This window comes from Protobothrops mucrosquamatus, unplaced genomic scaffold (genome assembly GCF_001527695.2).
Source record: "Protobothrops mucrosquamatus isolate PMUCROS unplaced genomic scaffold, P.Mucros_1.0 scaffold428, whole genome shotgun sequence".
Classification (NCBI taxonomy): Eukaryota; Metazoa; Chordata; class Lepidosauria; order Squamata; family Viperidae; genus Protobothrops; species Protobothrops mucrosquamatus.
The window spans coordinates 250,902-271,947 of NW_015386753.1; the positions used below are offsets into that span (position 1 = coordinate 250,902).

Sequence of the window (21,046 nt, forward strand, 5' to 3'; positions counted from 1 at the left end):
GGTCCAGGGAAGGCTTCTTAAGGAGGGGCCTCACCACCGCCTCCTTCAAGGCCGTGGGGAAGACACCCTCCCACAAAGAAGTGTTTATAATTCCCTGGAGCCAGGCTCGTGTCCCCTCCCGGGCAGCCAGTACCAGCCAGGAGGGGCACGGATCCAGTAAACATGTGGTTGCATTCAGCCTCCCCAGAATCCTGTCCACATCCTCAGGAGCCACAGAGTCAAACTCGTCCCATATAACAGTCTCAAGACTTGCTCCTGTCTCCTCCCCCGGGGCCACCCAGTCAGAGTCAAGACCTTCCCGAATCCGAGCGACTTTGTCATACAGATATTGAGCAAAGTCCTCGGCCCTCCCCTCCAGGGAATCCCCTCTCCCCCTCAACTGAAGGAGAGAGCGGGTCACCCTGAAGAGGGTGGCCGGGCGATTCTCTGATGACGCAATGAGGGTGGAGTAGTAGTTAGCCCTCGCCACCCTCATCGCCACTAGGTAGGATCTAACCTGTATCCTTGCCTGTGTTCGGTCAGATTCGGTTCGGCTCGCCCTCCAACTGCTCTCCAGGCGTCTTTTCCGGCGCTTCATCTCTCTCTCAGCTCCTCGGTAAACCAGGGAGCCAATTGAGATCTGCGCCGGGTCAGAGGCCGCAAAGGCACGACTCGGTCCAATGCTGCGGCGGCGGCCGCCTCCCAGGCCGCCGCCAGATTTTCAACCGAATCGTGAACTAGGTCCTCAGGATATGGCCCAAGCTCCGTCAGGAACCTCTCCGGGTCCATCAGGCGCCTGGGGCGGAACCATCTAAGCGGTTCCTCCTCCCTGCGGCGGGGGGAGCGGTCCGGAAGTCCATCCTAAGGAGTGAATGATCTGACCATGACAGGGGTTCTACAACTACCTCCCCCATTTCCAGATCATTCTGCCACTGGCCAGAGACAAAAATTAGATCTAGTGTGTGTCCCCCCGTGTGAGTCGGGGCATGAACTAATTGGGTCAAGTCCAAGGCCGTCATGGAGGCCAAGAACTCCNATGTGAAGACAATGCAGTATTGGTAATATAACGGACTATAAAGGAATCTTGGCCTATTCTCACCTTATTATCTTGCTAATTTTTTTTCTAGGTAAAAGCTTATGGCCCAGGATTTGAACGAACTGGCTGCATTGTGAACAATCCTGCAGACTTTGTAGTTGATACAAAGGAAGCTGGGAATGCTCCTCTGAAGATTTATGCACAAGTAAGGCAAAAGATCCAAGTGGCATTTGCTCCTAATCCATGTAGCTTTATCCATAGATTATTTAGGCATCTTGAGTTGTGTATACAAATGCTTGGCAATATTCATAAGTTTTTCTTAAATATAGTGGGGTTATAACATTTAAAGAATACATCATAAGGTGATGTATTCTCTATACATACAGGTGATATATCTCTATATCTGAAAGGATTTGATTTGGAACGCATTTTTATTACAGTGAGGTGAATATTCTATCACCTCGCTGAGAACCAATTTGCACCTCAATCAAGGTAATACAAACCATTTGCTTTGCTAAGTAAATAGAATTCATTGATTCTACATCTACGATCTACATCTTATTTCTAAGTGGGAAGAAAATAGACTGGAAATAAAGTTTGATATGCTACCTTCTTCTGCCTTTCAATTTAGAAGTACTTTCAGGATAGGTAATAGCAACTGAACATGAAGTAGAGATCATAATGAAAATAGAAGTCAAGATCTTTTCCATAAGCTCTGGGAAACTGATCCCAGTGCCTCACTCTCCTGGAATCATTTCCACAAGGTGGTGATACTTGACTATGGTGGAGAAGAGATAATCCAGCTGCAGCAGAACAAGCACAAATATACGGGGAACAGAAGTTTCATAAAAGGAAGGCCTAAGTTTACTGGTTATGTTAAACTATGTACAGTACTTGCCTCCCTTTGCATGACTTTATTTGTACAACTGACTGATTTCATATTTAGCAGCTTTCATGGAACCCAAACTTGCTTTTCCCCCTTTTTTTAAGGATGCAGATGGAAATCCTATTGATATTCAAACGAGGAGCAAGCCTGATGGCATCTATGCCTGCTCTTACATTCCAACAAAACCCATCAAGCATACTATTGCTGTTACTTGGGGAGGAGCAAATGTCCCTAACAGTCCTTGCAGAGTAAGTAGCAAAGTGCTTAAATATCTCCAGCTGCTTGTTTTCCAGTTGCAATGTGCTTCCTGACACCTTTTGCAAACACCTGCTTAGATTAACTGATATTTACTTGAAAGCAAATCCTATTCTTTTAAAATCATTTTTTATTCATCACATTTTTTTTAAAAAAGGAACAAGTGAAAATAAAAAAATAATTGATGCAAAGATAGAAAGAGGAAGAATAAGCCAGAGAAGTTGTACATTTAGTTCCCAGTATATCATTAATGAAAAAATAAGCATAAAAATACATTATTTTTAACAATAAAGAAAAGGATTGTAGAGATCTGTTTGAATCTCTGAACTGAGTGTCAAAGTCCACTATTTTGTCATTCAGAAACATCATTTAAAAATAATGAAAAGTACTAAAATATTATGAATATTTACTTTCTAACTGTCCCTTTGTTGTACTCTGATACACAATATTTATAAACATTTAATCTTTTCATGTATTTCTGAATAGATCTTAGTCTTACTGTTATTCTAAAATGAGACTAGGAATACTCAGATTAGGAGTGGGAAAATTGGATTAAATGAAGGACCAGTGTTTTTTTAAGTCCTGACCAACTGTCTGGAGTTTAGAGTGTGAATTAGCCAGCTTTGGGAGATCATATTAAATAACTAAACATGGCTAAAAAGGGACTACAAAACTAGAGGAATTAAAGTGGTGAATGTTATGTAGTGTACACAAGCACAAACTGAGCAAATACTGGCTATATATTGCTGAGGCAGTAATGCCAGTAGATGTCCTTAATGCCAGTTGATAGAGAAGATAAATAGGAATTCTCTTTGGTTCACATGGGTTCCTCAGAGGTTTCCAGTTGGCCACTATGAAAAGTAAATAATAACTAATTAGGCCACTAGTCTTTCCTACGTGGCTGAGGTGTTGGATTGGGGCCAGAGACCGAAGGTCCACCCCCAGTCCATTCCCAGAAGATGCATGCCTCCTTGAGTTCTTAGAGAACAGATTCAACAAATACCTAAAACAACATGTTGAATGTCAGTAGAAGAAACTTAAAGGATTGTCTGACCAATGTTGAATATTCTAAAGTGCTTAATCTATATTTATTAAGTTCACATTTTGAAAATATATGCCACCCTAGGTCCAGATTGGACAAGGCACTCATCCTCAGAAGGTGAAAGTTATTGGACCAGGGGTGGAAAGAAGTGGTCTGAAAGCTAACGAGCCTACTCATTTCACTGTGGACTGTACAGAAGCAGGAGAAGGTAAAAAACAGATCGGTATAGCAAATTCCTGAATAGTGACACCCCACCCTTCTCAGTAATCCCGTTAGAAAATCAAGCTGAAATGCTGAACAGCTGAAATGCTGTTCAAAGAGAATGCTTGATTCCCATAATGTTGCTTTTAGGTGGATGTGCTTTCTCATTCTAGTGGCTGATAGAAATAATGTATTTTAAGGAAGAAATATTTAAGCAGCAAAGGATGTTATAGAGGGACAATTGTCAATACAATTTCTAGTGAATTGTTTCTTTCTAGGTGATGTGAGTGTGGGCATCAAGTGTGATGCTCATGTAATAAGTGAAAAAGAGGAAGATATAGAATTCGGCATCATTCACAATGCTAATGATACATTTACAGTGAAATACAACCCACCTGCAGCTGGGCGCTATACTGTTAAAGTGCTGTTTGCTGGAGAGGTAAGTCATTATCTGATAAGGCTTTTGATGCCAATCCTTGTTTCCAGTCCCTAAAATATCTCAGATATATGATTTCTAACGATGGGTATAAGACTGAAACCATCTGGATAGGGAAAGTTGGGTTAGTGGTTGTATTGTATTGTAATCATATCATGAATGAGGGCAAATATATGTGTCCCGGGATAATGTTGCAGGATCCAGTCTGAGTTGGTCACCAGAATCAGAGATTTAGTCCTCCAAGCTTTCGGACTTGTGCTGGAGCCCATCCTCAGGGAACTTCTCTCTCTCCAGAATGTGTGTCCATTCCCTGAGGATGGCCTCCAGCACAAATGCGAAAGCTTGGAAGACTAAGCCTTTGATCCTAGTGACTGATTCAGATTGGATCCCACACAGTATCTGTGTATGAAATTAAGTGATATATTTAATATGTATTTCATTCTTCTACTTTAGTTGCAGCATATAGAATAGCTTACAGCAAAATATACAAAAATATGTCATGTCTTAATAAACACGTACTTGGGGCAGATTGACAGAAGCAATCTGATAAAAATTGGCCTTAGTTCTAATATATACAGCTACAGTGACTTTTATTTTATTTAAATGATGTAATAAACGTGGATGGCCTTAAGATTAAATAGGACAAAGACTGCTGTCTAAGCTTCTAGTAAAAGTGCTGTAGTAGAAGATTAGTTTATTTTGATCTCCTGGTTATTCAGAAATGTGCTATAAACAAATATTTTCATTTTTGGTTTGTTTACAGGGAAAAGCAATAATTTGGAAATCTAGTAGTTTAAAGAGCAACTACTGTATATGCAAGGGACAGTACATACAAGGATATTTTTTTTACTATTCAAGCCTCAGGATCTTTCTTCTCTATGGAGATTTTGTTGAAAAGTTACTGCATGTAATATCAATTGTTTGTTTGTTTGTTTGTTTGTTTGTTTGTCTTAAGGAAATTCCTACAAGTCCTTTCAGAGTGAAAGTGGAACCATCACATGATGCAAGCAAGGTGAAAACTGAAGGACCTGGACTAGGTACAACAGGTAAGATTTCTACTTGATTATTAGGCAACTATTTAATTAGTCATTTGTTGGTTGCAGTCATAATTAAAAAAACCCTATTCCTTGTCAAGGCCCATAAATGGATTCTAGAAAAGTAAATCTGGAGTATGAAAAATTAAATTTGATATTTGTAATATTTATCCAGAAAGGATTGCACTTCTTTTTCCAGAATGTGTCTAGACATGATGATGAATTCCATTCCTTTATCTATCCAGGTGTGGAAAATGGGAAGCCCACACACTTCACTGTGTTCACAAAAGGTGCTGGGAAAGCCCCTCTGGATGTCCAGTTCAGTGGACCAATGGAAGGAGATGCTGTCAAAGATTTGGACTTCATTGACAACTATGATTATTCCCACACTGTAAAATACACTCCTGTACAGCAGGTAAATTCTCCTATGAAAGAACAGAAATGTGGTTTACTTTTCTTTAAGTCTACAAGTCAGAGGCAGTTATCATTGTAAATAAAATGTGTAGGTGTTCTGCAATAATTCCAGATCTTGTTTTGTACACAGCAAGTTTCTAACACAGCAAGTTTCTAACACAGCATTATTTTTATTAAATAATGCTGTGAAAGCTGTTTAATACATTTTAAACTCTGAATTCAGCTAAATTTTGTTTATAGGAATTTAAGTCATAGTTTCCAATTAGCATGTGTTTCTAACAGTGTGCAATGTTACTGTTGGCTCTGGGACATCATCAAGCAAGCAGCAGAGCAAAACTGAAGATTACTGTTCACCCTGAACTGAAATCCACACATGTTGGTGTAATTCTTCTGCTTGTTAGATGAGCTGTTATTTAGTTCTGTGCTGAGAGAGACAGTAAGGGTGATTATTGGCAGAGACAGTTTTCAAAGTAAACTTAGATATTTTCCATATTGTTATGATCTCTAGGCTATCTTGCTGACCCCAACAACTTTTAGGTGCCTCTACTTTGGAGTAACTAAATTCAGTGATGTCTTTGTTTTAGTTGGATCTTGGTAGCATCATTGATGCCAACTTTATCTTAGGCATGCTGCTGTTGTAAGTGGAAATGGATTTTAACTTCTGAACAGTGTTTCTTTGTATAAACTCTGGCAACTTGCATGTCTGCAAGTGTAGCTTACATTTGATGAACTGTCTTCAAAATATGGTTGACTCTTGTCAAATGTCTTTTGGCAGCAGTTAACATTTCTTGGTTTGGTTAGTGTTCAGAAAGTCAAGCCTTTTTCAAAGCCAATTAATCCATGATACACACCAATAGACCTATGATGATATCTAATAATATAAAATAAAAGATTAAAGGTGATTTAATTATGGAATTCTATTATCATTCAGTTATGGATTGAAAACCTAACAGTAGCTAGTGACAGTTTTGAATAATGCTGCCTTATTTAAATGGTATACAATATACGTTTCTCTATTCTGAAAAGCGCTCTGAATGGAAATGGGAGACAAAACAGATTTAAAGGGTGAGGTTGGTAAGCAAAATAGTCCTTGCTTTGTAAATATTGTAATGAGAAATGCTACTTATTAAACATTAAGCTGTCTAACCCTGTGAAAATATAACTTCAATTTCCAAGGAATTAATTACCAGAACTGTCTTATGGTATACAACTTGGTTACAAGGAGTTATCTTATTATGCTGTTCTGGCCCTTGCCCAAGTAACTTTGTTTAAAAAAATGTCAAAATATCTATTCTAGACCAGCTTCTATTAATTTAGTGGAATATTAATGAATGAATTAATATTCCACAAAAAAGAGAAAAGGGAAGTTCTGGGTATATTAATCTTGCCCATGACAATATTTTAAGCAGCTAAATGGCAGCTTCTAGGCAGTCAACACTTCTTCCTTCTAAGCACTTAACTGAACTGCTAAACAGAAACAACAGTGCAATTGTCCTTCTGTCTTTGAGGGTGGTTATAGTTGCTGTTGAAACTTCAGAACAGTACACAAAGTGACGGGGTGAATGTGAACCAAAAAACCAAATTATATGCAGAGCATACTTGGCCTGTTCAGATGTGCAGATATTAAAAAACATATCATCTTAAATAGATATTATCTACTTTTGTAACAAAATGTCTGCAAGCAAACAGCCAAGCTCAAAGAGCACCAAGGATTCCAGATTATAATCTGTCAGGTCTCACAAATACCTGAATCCAAAATTGGTTTTATTATACAAATGATAACAACCCCAAAGGGAAAAACAGCATCTTTTACAGTTTCTAAAAAACATCACCTTAATCTGCTGATAAAAATATCGTATTTCTCAGTATTTCTGATTTGTTATTCTTAGAGATGTGTTGGTATATACCGGGATAGGCAACCTTGGCTCTTTTATGACTCGTGGACTTCAACTCCCTGAATTCCTGAGCCAGCATGAAGTCCACGAGTCATAAAAGAGCCAAGGTTGCCTACCCCTGGTATATACTATGAAAGATTCTTCAGTAGAAATCTGGAAGTGAGCATCATCTACCTGCATGATTTCTGGAAAAGTTCATCTTCACATGTTAATTTATTACAGTGTTTGCTGGGTTTCTTAGTATGAAATGACTTTAAAAATATATCTGATCTCTCCAGGGTAAGATGGGAATTCAGGTGAATTATGGTGGTGATCCTATTCCTGGAAGTCCTTTCACTGTAGACGTTGCTGCACCACTTGACTTGAGCAAAGTTAAAATCAGTGGCCTAGAAAACAGTAAGTAACTCATCTAGTGTACACTTTCTGTTAGAATACAAATGAAAAACTTCACTGCAGAACACGTTGTAAAGTGAAGGATAAAACCTTATGTGTGTGAATTGGGCAGACATATAAATTTGTTAAATAAATAAAAAATAATAAGTATGCTTGGATGTAGTGCTACTCCCTTTATGCATATATGTCTATTCCTCATACCATTGATGGATTTTCCAGGCATCTGGTGGAAAGAGACCCATTTTCAGTCTGTTTTCTTTGTTTTCTAAGGAGTCGAAGTAGGGAAAGATCAAGAATTTATCATTGACACAAAAGGAGCTGGTGGACAAGGTAAACTTGATGTGGCCATATTTGCCCCAAACCAGAAAATGTTACCATGCTTAGTAGAACCTGTCACTGGAAAACAGTATTGCAGGGCAGAATATATTCCAAAAGAAGAAGGATTTCATGCCATTGATGTCAATTATGATGGGAATCCAGTTCTGGGAAGCCCTTTTACTATAGAAGCCATCTTACCACCAGATCCTTCTAAGGTAAGAATCCTTTTTAATGGGTAGACAATTCATTGGTACCATTTGCAAGTGTTCCCTTTAGTTATGATGTACAGCAAATGCTTTAATGTCTGCTGGACAACTCATACTTTGTTACTAACCAAGTTCTGTGCGCAAAGAACAAACTTGGTCGTGTTTTCATAGCTGATAAATGTCTTGCCAAAAGCATCCCAGTTGGTGAAAATTAGCTTGAGGTTTCTTTTGAAAATTTTCTAGCATAGCTGCAATAACTTAGAAACTGGTACAACAGTTGGATCTGGTATGATTGCATATTTATCTCATCTGTGTATATGTTGTTATGATTTAAGCATTCAAGTCTTATGAACTTTCTTGATTTAAAGACCTGCTAAATAAATGAGAAGATTAAAACATCCGTCTGTCTGTCTTTTTCTATGTCTGAATTGGTTTGAAAACTAATTGTGAGCCTATCAGTATGATAAAGAATAGCAGTATTCTGATTAGGTTAGATAGTATGGAAAAGTGTCACTGCCTTTTGAAAATAAAACTGGCATTTGAGCTTGGTGTTGCAGTGTGCTTCTAAACAATAATAGAGATCTGCCTGCATCTTCAGAACTAGATTTAAAATTATAGAAAGGATAAATGATTTAGGAGGTATTATATTCAGCACCTCTTGCTAATGTTTCTAGGTGAGAGCTTATGGGCCAGGCCTCCAGGAAGGACTTGTTGGAAAACCTGCAGAATTCACAATAGACACCAAAGGAGCTGGAACTGGTGGTCTAGGCTTGACAGTTGAAGGACCATGTGAAGCCAAAATAGAGTGCTCGGATAATGGAGATGGAACCTGTTCCGTCTCCTACTTACCTACAAAACCGGGTGAATACCTGGTGAACATTCTTTTTGAGGAAGTCCATATTCCTGGTTCTCCTTTCAAAGCTGACATTGAAATGCCATTTGATATTTCGAAAGTAATTGCCACGGGCCCTGGACTTCAACATGGCAAAGTGGGTGAAGCTGGGTTGCTTAATGTGGATTGTTCAAAAGCTGGACCTGGAAAACTGGACATGGAAGTTGTATCTGATTCTGGTTCTAAAGCTGATGTTGAGGTTAAAGATAATAAAGATGGAACTTACACAGTTACATATGTACCCTCTAATGCTGGTATGCACACACTCAAGATGAAATATGGTGGAGAACCAGTGCCAAATTTTCCTGCACATGTCATAGTTGACCCTGCCATTGACACAAGCAAAGTTCAAGTGTTTGGACCAGGAATTGAAGGGAAAGGTAGGTTTGTATAATTTTTTTTAGATTAATCGGAATTTAGATGTGCCTGTCACAGAACATAATCTTTGTACTTTTCACAATATAAAATTAACAGCTTCCTCATTTTTATAATGAAACTACTAGTAAATCATAGAGTTAGGAAAGCATTTTGAGGAAAGTGAGTAGTAGAGTGGTTTTAACCTAAATTGCTATATAATGCTAGACAGATTATGATTACTTTAGACAGTTTGGCACTCTTCAGCATTCTTGCTGGACTTGAGCAGTTAAACCTGTATAAAAACATCTTTAAATATATGTCGGCCTATAGCATGATTTCGTTCAAATGACACAATAATTACTTTGCAGATGTTTTCCGTGAGGCTACAACAGATTTTACTGTCGATGCTAGCCCCTTAACCAAAACTGGTGGAGACCACATCAAAGCCCAAATTGCAAATCCCTCTGGAGCTTCCACAGATTGTCTTATCAAAGACAATGCTGATGGCACATATGCAGTAGAGTTTACTCCATTTGAAAGAGGTGAGTACTACATGCTATTATTCTGGAGGAAAGCAGTGGGAAATAAATTGTGAGGCCTTCTAAAGACCTGTTGAAGTTCTTCGTCAGCTGTAGTGAATGGAAGTATGCTTTCTTCTCTTCCTCCATTGCACCCATACTAGTGGGTTTTTTTCATCCTATGGAAATTGGAAGGAGAAAGCTGTTGCATCATTTTGTGTGATTGGATCCATTTTAAATTGATCTCCAGCATTGGAGCACATCATAGAGATGGAATCTCAGCAACTTCTGGTCTCATGATTTTGGGTTCTTTTTTACTTGTATGTCTTGATATGGATAGGATGTGTAGAGATAAACAAACTCTATAGCTTGTTTACTTGATCCTTTTCTATCACATCTCATTAAATTGGCCAGGATTGGCTTGGTTTCATAGTTAAAAAAGATGAGCAATGAATGTTTTCTTAAGGTATTGCCTTATTGCTTAAAGACTGCAGTAATAAGACCTTGATTGAGAAAAGTCTGAGAGACATGTACAATTCTTGGGCCAATCTCAAATGTTAATGATGTTAATGTAATGTTGGATTATATACCAGAGCTTTGAAATTTGATTGTTTATCTGTTTATTTTGTTTGGGTATGGGGAGTTGTAAAAACAATTATATTGGGGCATTAAAAAGGTGTTATTATTCCATATGTCAAAGAATGACTGTTGAAAATGTGTGATCTATCTGGTCTGGAAAAAGCAATATTTTCTATCAGTCAAAGAATGCAGACATACGTCTTGTTAAGGCAAAGATTCTTACAGTAACATCTTGTACTGTTCATATTGTAGTAGTTAATTCATTGGTAAATGAATGACTTGATAAATATAAAATATAAGATAGAGTTTTCTTCTTTTTTTTCTTCGTTAGTTTTTAGTTTTTATATTTTTGAAGTTTGTCTTTTTAGCATTAAAATTGTTACAAAAAATTAAGATATTAAATAACAAAGAGTAGAAATGTGGGTATGAATCAAGTACATATTTAGTTAATAAATACATGATAGATTGCTACATTAATCTTCTTAGAGCCTGTCCATAAAGGTACACCTTCTACTTACAGGTCCTCATACAGTTGACGTGACATATGATGATGTTCCTGTTCCAAACAGTCCATTCAAAGTGGATGTCACAGAAGGATGTCATCCTTCACGTGTTGTGGCCCAAGGAACTGGGTTACAAGAAGCCTTCACAAATAAACCCAACCCATTTACTGTTGTTACTCGGCAAGTTTTATGAACATATAAGACTTTTAAGTATCAATAGCCTTGCTGTCCGGAACTGATGGAAACTGAAAAGTAACAGGTTGAAAAGGGTGTAGTATACTCTAAATTAATCACGCAGAATAAAGCCGTACTGGCTGATCTCTGTTTAACCTCTAAAATCTCTAAAAGTACTTTAGGAAAAGAGGTATGAATAATACTGTGAACACTTGTCAGTTTCTTCTTGGTATTAGCTGCTTAGTAGGGACATGTTCTGGACTGTGTATAAATATCATAAGACATTCAGAGCTCTTTGGAACATTACTGTAAGTTGAATGATAAACAATGAAAGATACAATATAGTTATTAAGAACTCCCAGCCCCACCCCTTGAAGTTATTACCTGATGTATACCTGCTAATATATGTCATCACCTAAGACTTCAACATTCTCCAACCTTAATCAGAGTCTGAGTATGAGGGAAAAAACCTTTAGTCAAATGGGAGCTCTCTGTCCTACGTAGTCTGTATTATCGTTCCTAAACAATAGTTGCTATGTGAGAAAGTATAGTAGAACGACACAATTGATAGCAAAGATCCAATATACGAGCATAATAAAGTAGTCCTTAAAATAAAGTGATGATAATTAAGAATAATAACTTTCCTTTATTTTTGCAGAGGAGCAGGAATTGGTGGCCTTGGAATAACTGTTGAAGGGCCTTCAGAATCCAAAATTAGCTGTAAAGATAACAAGGATGGCAGCTGTAGTGCAGAATATATCCCATATGTACCAGGAGATTATGATGTCAACATAACTTATGGGGGAGAACATGTTCCTGGTAAGACTATTCCTGCATTGTAAGAATGGAAAATGAAAAGGCTATGAATTGTTCTTCTTACCAAAGGACATTTAAAACACTGATAATGAAACTTGGGAAATGTTGAACACATTGAAATTTATTAAATAGAACATACTATCCAGACAGAAAATAATGATCTTCCAGAATTCTAGGCAAATGTTACATTACTCTTACAGTAATGGAGAATAAATTTTAATTTGATTTTGGTCAGCTAGTGATTCTGCCAGTGAATATAATACTTCCCTATGTTTTACCAACCTCCAATTTTATAATATCTTAAAATGTGATGAATGCTAAAGAATCAAGACTTTAACATGCATCCTAACTCTTCTTTTGTATATTCTTAGAACCATATAGTTGGAAGGGGCAATTTAGGCCACTGAGTCCGTCTCCCAATGCGATACAGGAATCCCAGTTAAAATATCTCTACTAAATGGTTCTATAGAACCTATTTGACCATTTTGCTTTATGGTAGTGTAGAGTCGAACTTGCAACTTAATGGGATAATGCGCTCTTTTGTTTCTCAGATGGATTGGTGTCTCAAAGAGCTAAAACCTAACATTAAATATAGTATCAAGATAAAACAGGAAAAATCCAACTAATGTACTCAGGCTGAAGAAATGACTGGATTAATTTTAATAAATATGTAAAATACTATTTTCATGTATTCCCTCCACCCCACTCACTACTCTCTCTACCTGCTACTAATCTTTAATCAGATAGTGAAAAAACGTTGCTATCACTGGTCTAACTCTCCTGCACTGCTATAAATAGGATGCAGCAGTTTTATTCAGTTATCAGTTTTAGTAGTATTTTTAGGCTAGCTCTGATCTGATTACAGCAAATTAAAAATAGCGCCAAACCCACAAATTGGATAAAATACCCCTAAACAAGAATAATGATTTGAAGGAAAGATAAAAGCTCAGAACAATGATAAGTCTCTAATAACTGGCAGTGGAATCTGATGGACTGAAATTGTAAATCATTCCATAGATGGTAGTTCTTCTTTATTCTTAGTCTAAATCAGTGGTGGTGAGTCTTTTGGGCTTGGCATGTCAAAAATTTGGAAAATGTCTAACTTGACTCTGCTAACATGTTACACTCAGCTAAATAAAAGGGAAACAGTTCTCTATCCCCCTTCTACCCCCAGGCCACCCTCAACAGCAGCACTTGAGGGCAGCATTGAGGTTGGGCCTGTAGTCGAGGCCTGGGCCTTGACTTCAGCCCTAATGAGGCATGTGAGCCTTGGGAACAGTACAGTTGCTTCCTGGCCCAGCTCTCCCCACAATCTGCCACATGCTGCTTAACTTCAGGTGATGTTCTCTTTCTGTTGACAGGCCCTTGCGGCCTACTCGAGGCTGCTCTGGTTCACACGAGGCCTTCGTTCTTGAAGCAGCTTCAGAGAATGCTCTCCTGGGGCCTCTGCAGCGTCTGAAAACTGTGCAAAACCATGCCCTGTTGTCGCATGATTTTCAGAGACTCTTGTGACCATGCAAGAACATGGGACTCTTGTGTGACTTCTGGAGGCTGCGTAAGACCACAACCGATTCTTGTGTAGCCTCTTCAGTCTCCGAAACCTGCGCAAGAACAGGGTGTGCTTTCAAGCATAGCTGTTTGGTCTTGGTGGCTGCTGGTGCATCATTCAAAACCTTGTGGCATGACATTTTTGATACATGTATCATAGGTTTGACATCACTGGTCAGTTGTTGTTCATTCCCTTGGTTCCTTATAATAGTGCATATTTTAAGATGCAATATACAGTTTTGTTTACATTTCATTGTACAGTCTGAATCATATCTCAGGACTGAGTTGCTGTAATAGTTTTCCTGCCTCATCTGCTCATAGTTGCATAATAATACTTTGCTGAATGCTGAGATTTTTTTCAGCCTCTTCCATTTTACCTTAGTTTCCTGTGTCTTCATTTTTCTTCAGCCTGCCTTCATTTATCTTTAGGTTTTTAGTTTTCACTTCATAATCTACTTACTGGTCCAACTTTTTGTGGAACTCTCTGGTTTTTACCCTCACCCGCCACCCCCCTCATCAGTCTAGCCAGTGAAGTTATTCCTAATGCTTGAATGTAGTTTTGAATTCCAGTCAAATTGATAGTTTTTTTGATGACTGAAGTAAATTAACCAATTTTCTAACAGGTTTTCCTTTTTTAGGGCATGGGCCATTAACCTGATTTTGGTTGAGCTTTTTCTGCTTAATATAAAATTGAATTGAAACTTCAACACAATCTTAAATGCAGACAACTCTGAATTACGAGTATAGGCATCCTTATGATTTAGAAAGCAGTGTGAGTTGAGCTAAGCTATGGAGAAGGTGGCTGCTGATTTATCTTCAGAGGTTGTAATGCATCCCTTTTGCATCATATTACTGAAGTATGTTTATTGTTGTCCAAAACTTGCTTTTGTTTTATTGATAGGTAGTCCATTTAAAGTTCCTGTAAAAGATGTAATTGACCCCGACAAGGTGAAAGTTGCAGGACCAGGTTTGGGGACAGCTGTGCGTGCCAGGCTTCCTCAGGTCTTTACTGTGGATACCAGCAAAGCCGGAGTAGCCCCACTTGACGTTACAGTGACAGCACTCAGAGGTAGGATGTTTCTCTCTATAACTTAGTATTTCTTTTAAATGAGAATGTATAGATACTGTATACACAAGTGCATGACCTCTATTTCAGTACTGAAACTTATAAAGAACTTAACTTAAGAAATAGTCCCAAATGGTGGTAGGTAAAAGTAGCACTGCATATATTTTACTGCTCTGTGCCAATTGATTATTTATAGAGCTGCAAAAAGTTAGAGACTGCTATAATCAAGATAATCCTGACACACATAATCTTTGGAAATCCTAAAGTAATTTTAAAAACCCAGACATTAATTAGGAATACTTTAGTCTGATTGATGAGTTCAGAGCACATCTGAAGAATCTCTTATACCTAACACAGTATTTTCCAGATGGCTGTCTGGAAATTTAAGGAGTTCCCATTCATCTTGGGAAAGGCTGCTGTAACAAATCAATATGCATTCTCAGTAAATGTATATCAAAAGCATTACAGAGGATTAGATTGAACAGGCATTTCCCAAACTGCATATGCCCAAGAATCTAGCGCTTTAAAATTATCTAAATTATAAGAATAAAAAAATACTGTGTGTTCTAGGCAACAAATAATTATATTTCTGCCAGTTAAACTAAGAAAAAATCTCTATGCTTCTCTTCAGTAATATTTAAATCATGCAAAGGGACTAAGAAGATTCAGATTTATTTATAGTTACTGAAGAGTGATAAATAATTGTCTCTTAAGTCAGACAGGAGTTGACACACCCACATGCATAAATACATACATCAAAGTAAGAGTTAGGAAAGGAGGGTCAGTAATTCATGAGAATGTGGGGCAATAGAAAGCAAACTTAATTCTAATAATACTGGATGGGTAAGCATTGTTGCATGAATAAGTGCAGATTTATTCAGTACAAATTTAAAAAATGGGATATAAGTAAAAAATAATTCAATACCGTATATTGAATTAAAGTCTGAACAGTCAAGTGTGAATGGCAGCATACATGGGTTGTAAGTCAAAACATATGGAGGGCAGAAGATTGTGTAACCATACACCATTGCACATTAAGTAAGCAATGCTACTTACTCTAGTGAAAGATTAAGTATTAAATATCAATATCCAACATTTTAATATCATAGCATTTTTTATCCTGCCTTTATTATTTTTTTAAATAAGTCAAACATACCTAATACTCCTTTCTCTTCCTATTTTCCTATTTTCTCTGAAGTTAAACCAGGTTTTTACCTGTAGACATTTGAAGAACTATTTAAAGCTGACCTATGTTAATTTTGCAGGCATCACTTCAGCAACCTTATTTGAGCTTAATTACTAAGTAAAGTCAGCCCTGGTTTGCACATGGATGGGAGACCACCAGGAAATACCAGAACTAGGAATTAGACTGAGAAGTCAAAAAAGCTTCCCAAAAGATAATAGTATCAGGCTACTTTAATAATGCTCTCAGGAACACTTCATGGTTCCTGCTACTAGCTTTCAACTTATATTGAGAGTATATTTATCCTTAACAGAACTAACTTAGCTTCTTTTTTAAAAGCAAGTATTTCTTTGACTATGAAAGTAACTTTGTGATGGATGGAAGAAAGTAATTATGGTGATTTCAATCAGTGTGAATGGTTTTATGACCAGCTATAAATAGTTTTCATCTAAACAAATTTGACAATTGACAGAGCTCTAATTTTTTGGGGAGAGGATGATTTAAGTTAAATAGTTTTTTAATTCTAGCTGATGAGCCGGATTCCCACTCATGGCGCAGTCCATTGAAAACACTTTCAGAGTTCTTTAGAGGTGACCTACCTGAGACAGGTTTGAATTCTCACTAATTATCTATACTTTAAATAAATCTTCTAAACTCTAACTGTAGCTTTAATAAATAGAAGAGAGGTTTATAAGAAATAGACTTCTCTATAAGCTTCTGCTGTTCTATAAAATATTGAAATGCCTTTTTATCAAAATCTTCCATGCTGAATTAACTATGATAATCAAACTTGTGTTTGCTATTAATCCTATGAAGTGATTCTCTACATAAATCCATGCTTTGTGGAAATCCATGGTTTCTGGGATAGACTTTAATCTTTTTCATATCTTTAGCTAGCAGATCATAGAACACTTATTGGCTACGGAAGTGTTTTTTTTCTCTAAACTTCTCAATGGTATACTATGAGTATGTGTACAATTATTAATAGTTCTATAATCAAACCACAGAATTATGTTGGTTTTGTAGTATTTCTACTGATTGGGATCAACATCTAATTTTTCTGTTTGAGATGGGAAGCTTATCTTTAAGTATGTCCCATTACTGACCTAGCTAGTTCTCTGTATTTGGAAAAACACATTATTTCAATCTGTCCTTGATAGAAGATTCTTAGCTTTCAGTTATGAATCACCTGAGGAACTGCTAATGAATCATCTTTTCTCTAATTGGTGAAGTCACAATGATAGAAATAAATTCATGTAGTTGAACATGTCCTAAATAGATGTCTGCGCTGATTCCTTGAAAAGCTTCAATCTGTTTTTTTTTTTATGAATTGATAGCATTTCTTTACAAATCAGCTCTGAACCCTTGGGAAGGCAGCTGAACGTATCAAAATATGGCCTCTTTCCTTCTTAGGGTCGGCAGAACCTGTGCATATAACTGATAATGGTGATGGAACTTATGCTGTAGAATACACTCCTACGCAAGAAGGCCCTTATGCAATTGCAGTTAAATATGCAGATGAAGAAATTCCTAGAAGGTAAAAATGGGTGAAAAATAAATTATTCAATAGGACTTAAAAAGTGCATTTGGCTGCCTCCTTAGTCGGAGCTGGTTGCATCTTTGGTGCATTATTTAGCTTTGGTACTTAATAGTACCATAGTTTTGAAGAAATGGTTTCTGTTGCAAAGGTTCAGGTTTTCCTTATGGTTGCAAGAGAGTGGAAAGCAGTGGCAAAGTGAAGGGTTATTTCTTTGGGCCAGAGAACTGGTAAACTTCCTGCAACTTTTTTGATGGTTAATATACTGAAAAAAGCTAATTTGGAACAAGCTAATACAAAATAAGTGATCCGTTCTGTTTCATGGAGTTTTTATTATAAGTATTATAAACATTAAAAGGTTGAGTGACTCGTTGTTAGGAAGTCAGTATTTTTATTTTGGATAATAAGTCGGCATCTTTCACTTGCATTGAATGAGTTCTTCTCATTTGCATACATGCATGCATGAACAAATAATTCTTTCTCTCAATAGCCCATTCAAATTAAAGGTGCTTCCAACATATGATGCCAGTAAAGTGACAGCTAATGGACCCGGCCTTGTCTCCCATGGGATTCCAGCAAGCATACCTACGGAATTTGTTGTGGACACTAAAGATGCAGGACAAGGCCTTCTCTCAGTACACATAACAGTAAGATACTGCTGCTGCTGCTGCTGCTACTACTACTACTACTAGTACTACTACTACCTCTTTTGTTGTCCTCCATCCCCCATCTATATCAGCTTTCCATTTAGTTTTTGCTTCTTTTACACTGGTGTATTTTACTTACTGATTATAAAAATGTAATGTGACCATTGTGTCCTTGGAAAACCTGTTGATCCTCATGGAAGTTGATCTGATCATAATAAATCATAACATTTTTTATATGAACTATTCCTGGCCCTTCCAAATTCCTTAAAATTAGGCCAGTCTGCAGCTTTCAACATGAATGAACATAGACAAGGGTCTGTAGAAAAGCTCATACATGTTTTGGAACTCACCATAACAGTCTCTTTCAGGGACACTTTGTTAGATTTCCAGAAAAACTTAATGGCTTTAGAGAGATGTTGGCTAGCCCCTAGAATGATTAAAGTTATATGTCTCACAACAAAAATAGAAGCAGAAGATTCATGAAGAAGTATACAATGTGATCATCTGTATTAAGAAAAAAATGATATTTTTTTTTAGAATTGGAGGGGAATTTCAAGGACTTCTGACTACTTCAGTTATTACTGGTGAAAACTCACACAGTGCTCCATGTTAAAAGATTTCCAATAATACTAGAATACAGTGCAAGTAGTCTTCGATTTATAACCATTTGTTTAATGACCGTTTGAAGTTACAACAGTATTGAAAAAGTTACCTATAATTGGTCCTCACACAACCGTTCCAGCATCCACACAGTCACATGGTTAAAATTTGGGTGCTTGGCAACTATCGCGTATTTATGATGGTTGCAGTAACCTCCTCACCTGGTCCTGATGAACAAAATCAATGGCAGAAGCCAGACGTGCTTAACAGCCGCGTGGTTCACTTAACAAATGCTACAATTTGCTTAAAAGTCATGACAAAAAAAGTTCTAAAATCAGGCATGACTCACTTAACCAACTGCCTTGCTTAGTAATGGAAAATCTGACCCCAATTGTGGTTGAAAGTCAAGGACTACCGGTATTTGCCAATAATCTTTGTTTAAGAATACTGTTCAGTAACATCTTAAGAGGGTGTGAAGTTGTGATTGCATATAGAATAACTGAGTTAATTTACTTCCCATTGTTGCTTCTGGTGAAATATAGATTTATGAAGTGTGGTAATCAGTAGTACCAGCTATTTACACAGCGAGTGGAAATCTAAAGCCATTGAAATTTCAAGTTTTTTGTATCATCAAGAAAACATGCATGCTTACTTTCAAAAGAACATTATCTGAAGGGTTTTCCAGTCATTAGATGCAATGTTAACAGGAGCTAACATCCTGTATTTCTGTAGTGTGCCAAAACAGTTCTTTTTGTTCTGAAGCAACCATTTAAAATAAAACAAGTATATTAAGAATGTAGTCAACCTAAGCGCTCAAGCAAATCTGAATTCTTCCTCCATTCATACACCTTACTCTTGTCTCTTGTTTGTGATAAAGCTTGGCTATTTTAATGATGGCTTCATGTCTGGCATTCAGGATCAAGAAGGCAAACCAAAGAGGGCAGATATTCATGACAACCAAGATGGCACATATGCAGTAACATATATCCCTGATAAGACTGGTCGTTATTCTATTGGGATTAAATACGGTGAGGATGATATACCTCTTTCTCCGTATCGAGTTCGTGTATCCCCAGCAGGAGATGCAAGCAAATGTCTAGCAACAGGTAAGTCCTTACTTTGATTTTACAATTAGTGGTCTGCTAGATATTGAAGGTGGATATATGGAGGATGCTGGAAATTTGATTAAAGAAGTGTCTTAATTTTACAATTTTGCCATAATTCTTAAGTATAGCAATTTGATGCAAGTTGAACAAATGTTACTGGTTTCTTGTCTCCCCTTGGGTCTATTTAGAAATTAATAAGCTTATTCAGATTCAAAAACTGAAAGAACTATAAGTTGTCCCAAGAGGTACGCCAGCTTACTTTAATCAATTAGTAATGAAACATTTGCAATAGAAGATATGGCACTGCAAACCTCTTGATTGTTTGAAGGTGCTAACATGGCCCAATAAAGTCCAGGAGAAGAAAAATTAATATAAGATTTATACTGCAAAAGGTACCCTTTCCTTTGAAGTTCTTATGGAAAGTGATAAATTCTATAGGCCGTGAGAAAATAGTGCCAGTATCCTGCAGCGTATGCATGCAAGAGACCTCTCTAACACAATGCTAATTATGAATGCTAAGTAATAAAATGAAAAAAAAAATGCAGATTAATTTCTGTCACGTATTGCATTCTACAAAACAGTAAACAAGGTTGCTTGTTTTTAAAGGCTTTATGGCATCATTGTTACCTGAATTAGGATTTTGGTTGAATTGGATTTTTTTTTTTAGTGATGCACATATCCAAGTGAAAATTGCATAGTCATTTTGTGACAGTATGTGAAATCTTCATATCAAATGTCTTTCAGGCCCTGGCATTGCAGCAAAAGTGAAGACTGCTGAAGAAGTGGGCTTTGTGGTAGATGCTAAATCTGCAGGCAAGGGTAAAGTCACATGTATGATCCTGACACCAGATGGTACAGAAACTGAAGCAGAAGTCATTGAAAATGAAGATGGAACATATGACATCTATTATACAGCTGCTAAACCAGGAACCTATGTGATTTATGTCCGCTTTGGTGGAGTGGATATTCCTAATAGTCCCTTCACTGTCATGGTAGGAGGACCAGCTGCTTAATAATATTTTCTTAGTGGACATAAATAGAGATGCAGATTGAGGAACGATGTTAGTTAGGCAGTTTGACACATGCTATTAGCTTATAGTCCAAATTAGTTTTACAGTTGTATAAAAGTTCCCAAACCTTAACTGCAAATAGTGTCTATATCTGCATATTTTACACCTGTAATTCATGGCATCTGTTGGTTTAATTCTAAATAATATATTTCCATAATAGTTGCAGGGCTTTTTTTCAGCCGGAACGCGGCGGAACCGCGTTCCGGCACCTTTTTCCGGGCCGGCCGCACCGGAAATAGCCCCTCCCACACCGGAAATAGCCCCTCCCAAATTTTACTTGCATTCCTGTTCTCTAAAGGGGCGGTCCTAGGGTTTGATGAGGGCGTGGCCAGGTTTGAGTTCCGCCACCTTTTCT

At 37.3% G+C, this 21,046-nt stretch overlaps 1 protein-coding gene across 3 annotated transcripts in view; it reads left to right on the plus strand.

Moving 5' to 3' along the window:
• FLNB (filamin B) overlaps positions 1-21,046 on the plus strand; it is an 84,769-nt gene that overhangs the window by 45,389 nt on the left and 18,334 nt on the right. For 2 of the 3 annotated variants that reach the window (XM_015816330.2, XM_015816331.2), the window contains exons 13-29: positions 1,107-1,220; positions 2,006-2,149; positions 3,283-3,406; positions 3,678-3,838; positions 4,791-4,881; positions 5,115-5,284; positions 7,457-7,574; positions 7,842-8,104; positions 8,770-9,367; positions 9,713-9,886; positions 10,962-11,124; positions 11,777-11,937; positions 14,384-14,551; positions 17,145-17,268; positions 17,759-17,915; positions 19,432-19,621; positions 20,366-20,613. In XM_015816330.2, the coding sequence (XP_015671816.1) occupies positions 1,107-1,220; positions 2,006-2,149; positions 3,283-3,406; positions 3,678-3,838; positions 4,791-4,881; positions 5,115-5,284; positions 7,457-7,574; positions 7,842-8,104; positions 8,770-9,367; positions 9,713-9,886; positions 10,962-11,124; positions 11,777-11,937; positions 14,384-14,551; positions 17,145-17,268; positions 17,759-17,915; positions 19,432-19,621; positions 20,366-20,613 (3,168 nt within the window). Of the gene's footprint in view, positions 1-1,106; positions 1,221-2,005; positions 2,150-3,282; positions 3,407-3,677; positions 3,839-4,790; positions 4,882-5,114; positions 5,285-7,456; positions 7,575-7,841; positions 8,105-8,769; positions 9,368-9,712; positions 9,887-10,961; positions 11,125-11,776; positions 11,938-14,383; positions 14,552-16,258; positions 16,340-17,144; positions 17,269-17,758; positions 17,916-19,431; positions 19,622-20,365; positions 20,614-21,046 lie in introns of all 3 variants that reach the window. The other variant, XM_015816329.2, reaches the window with a different exon arrangement.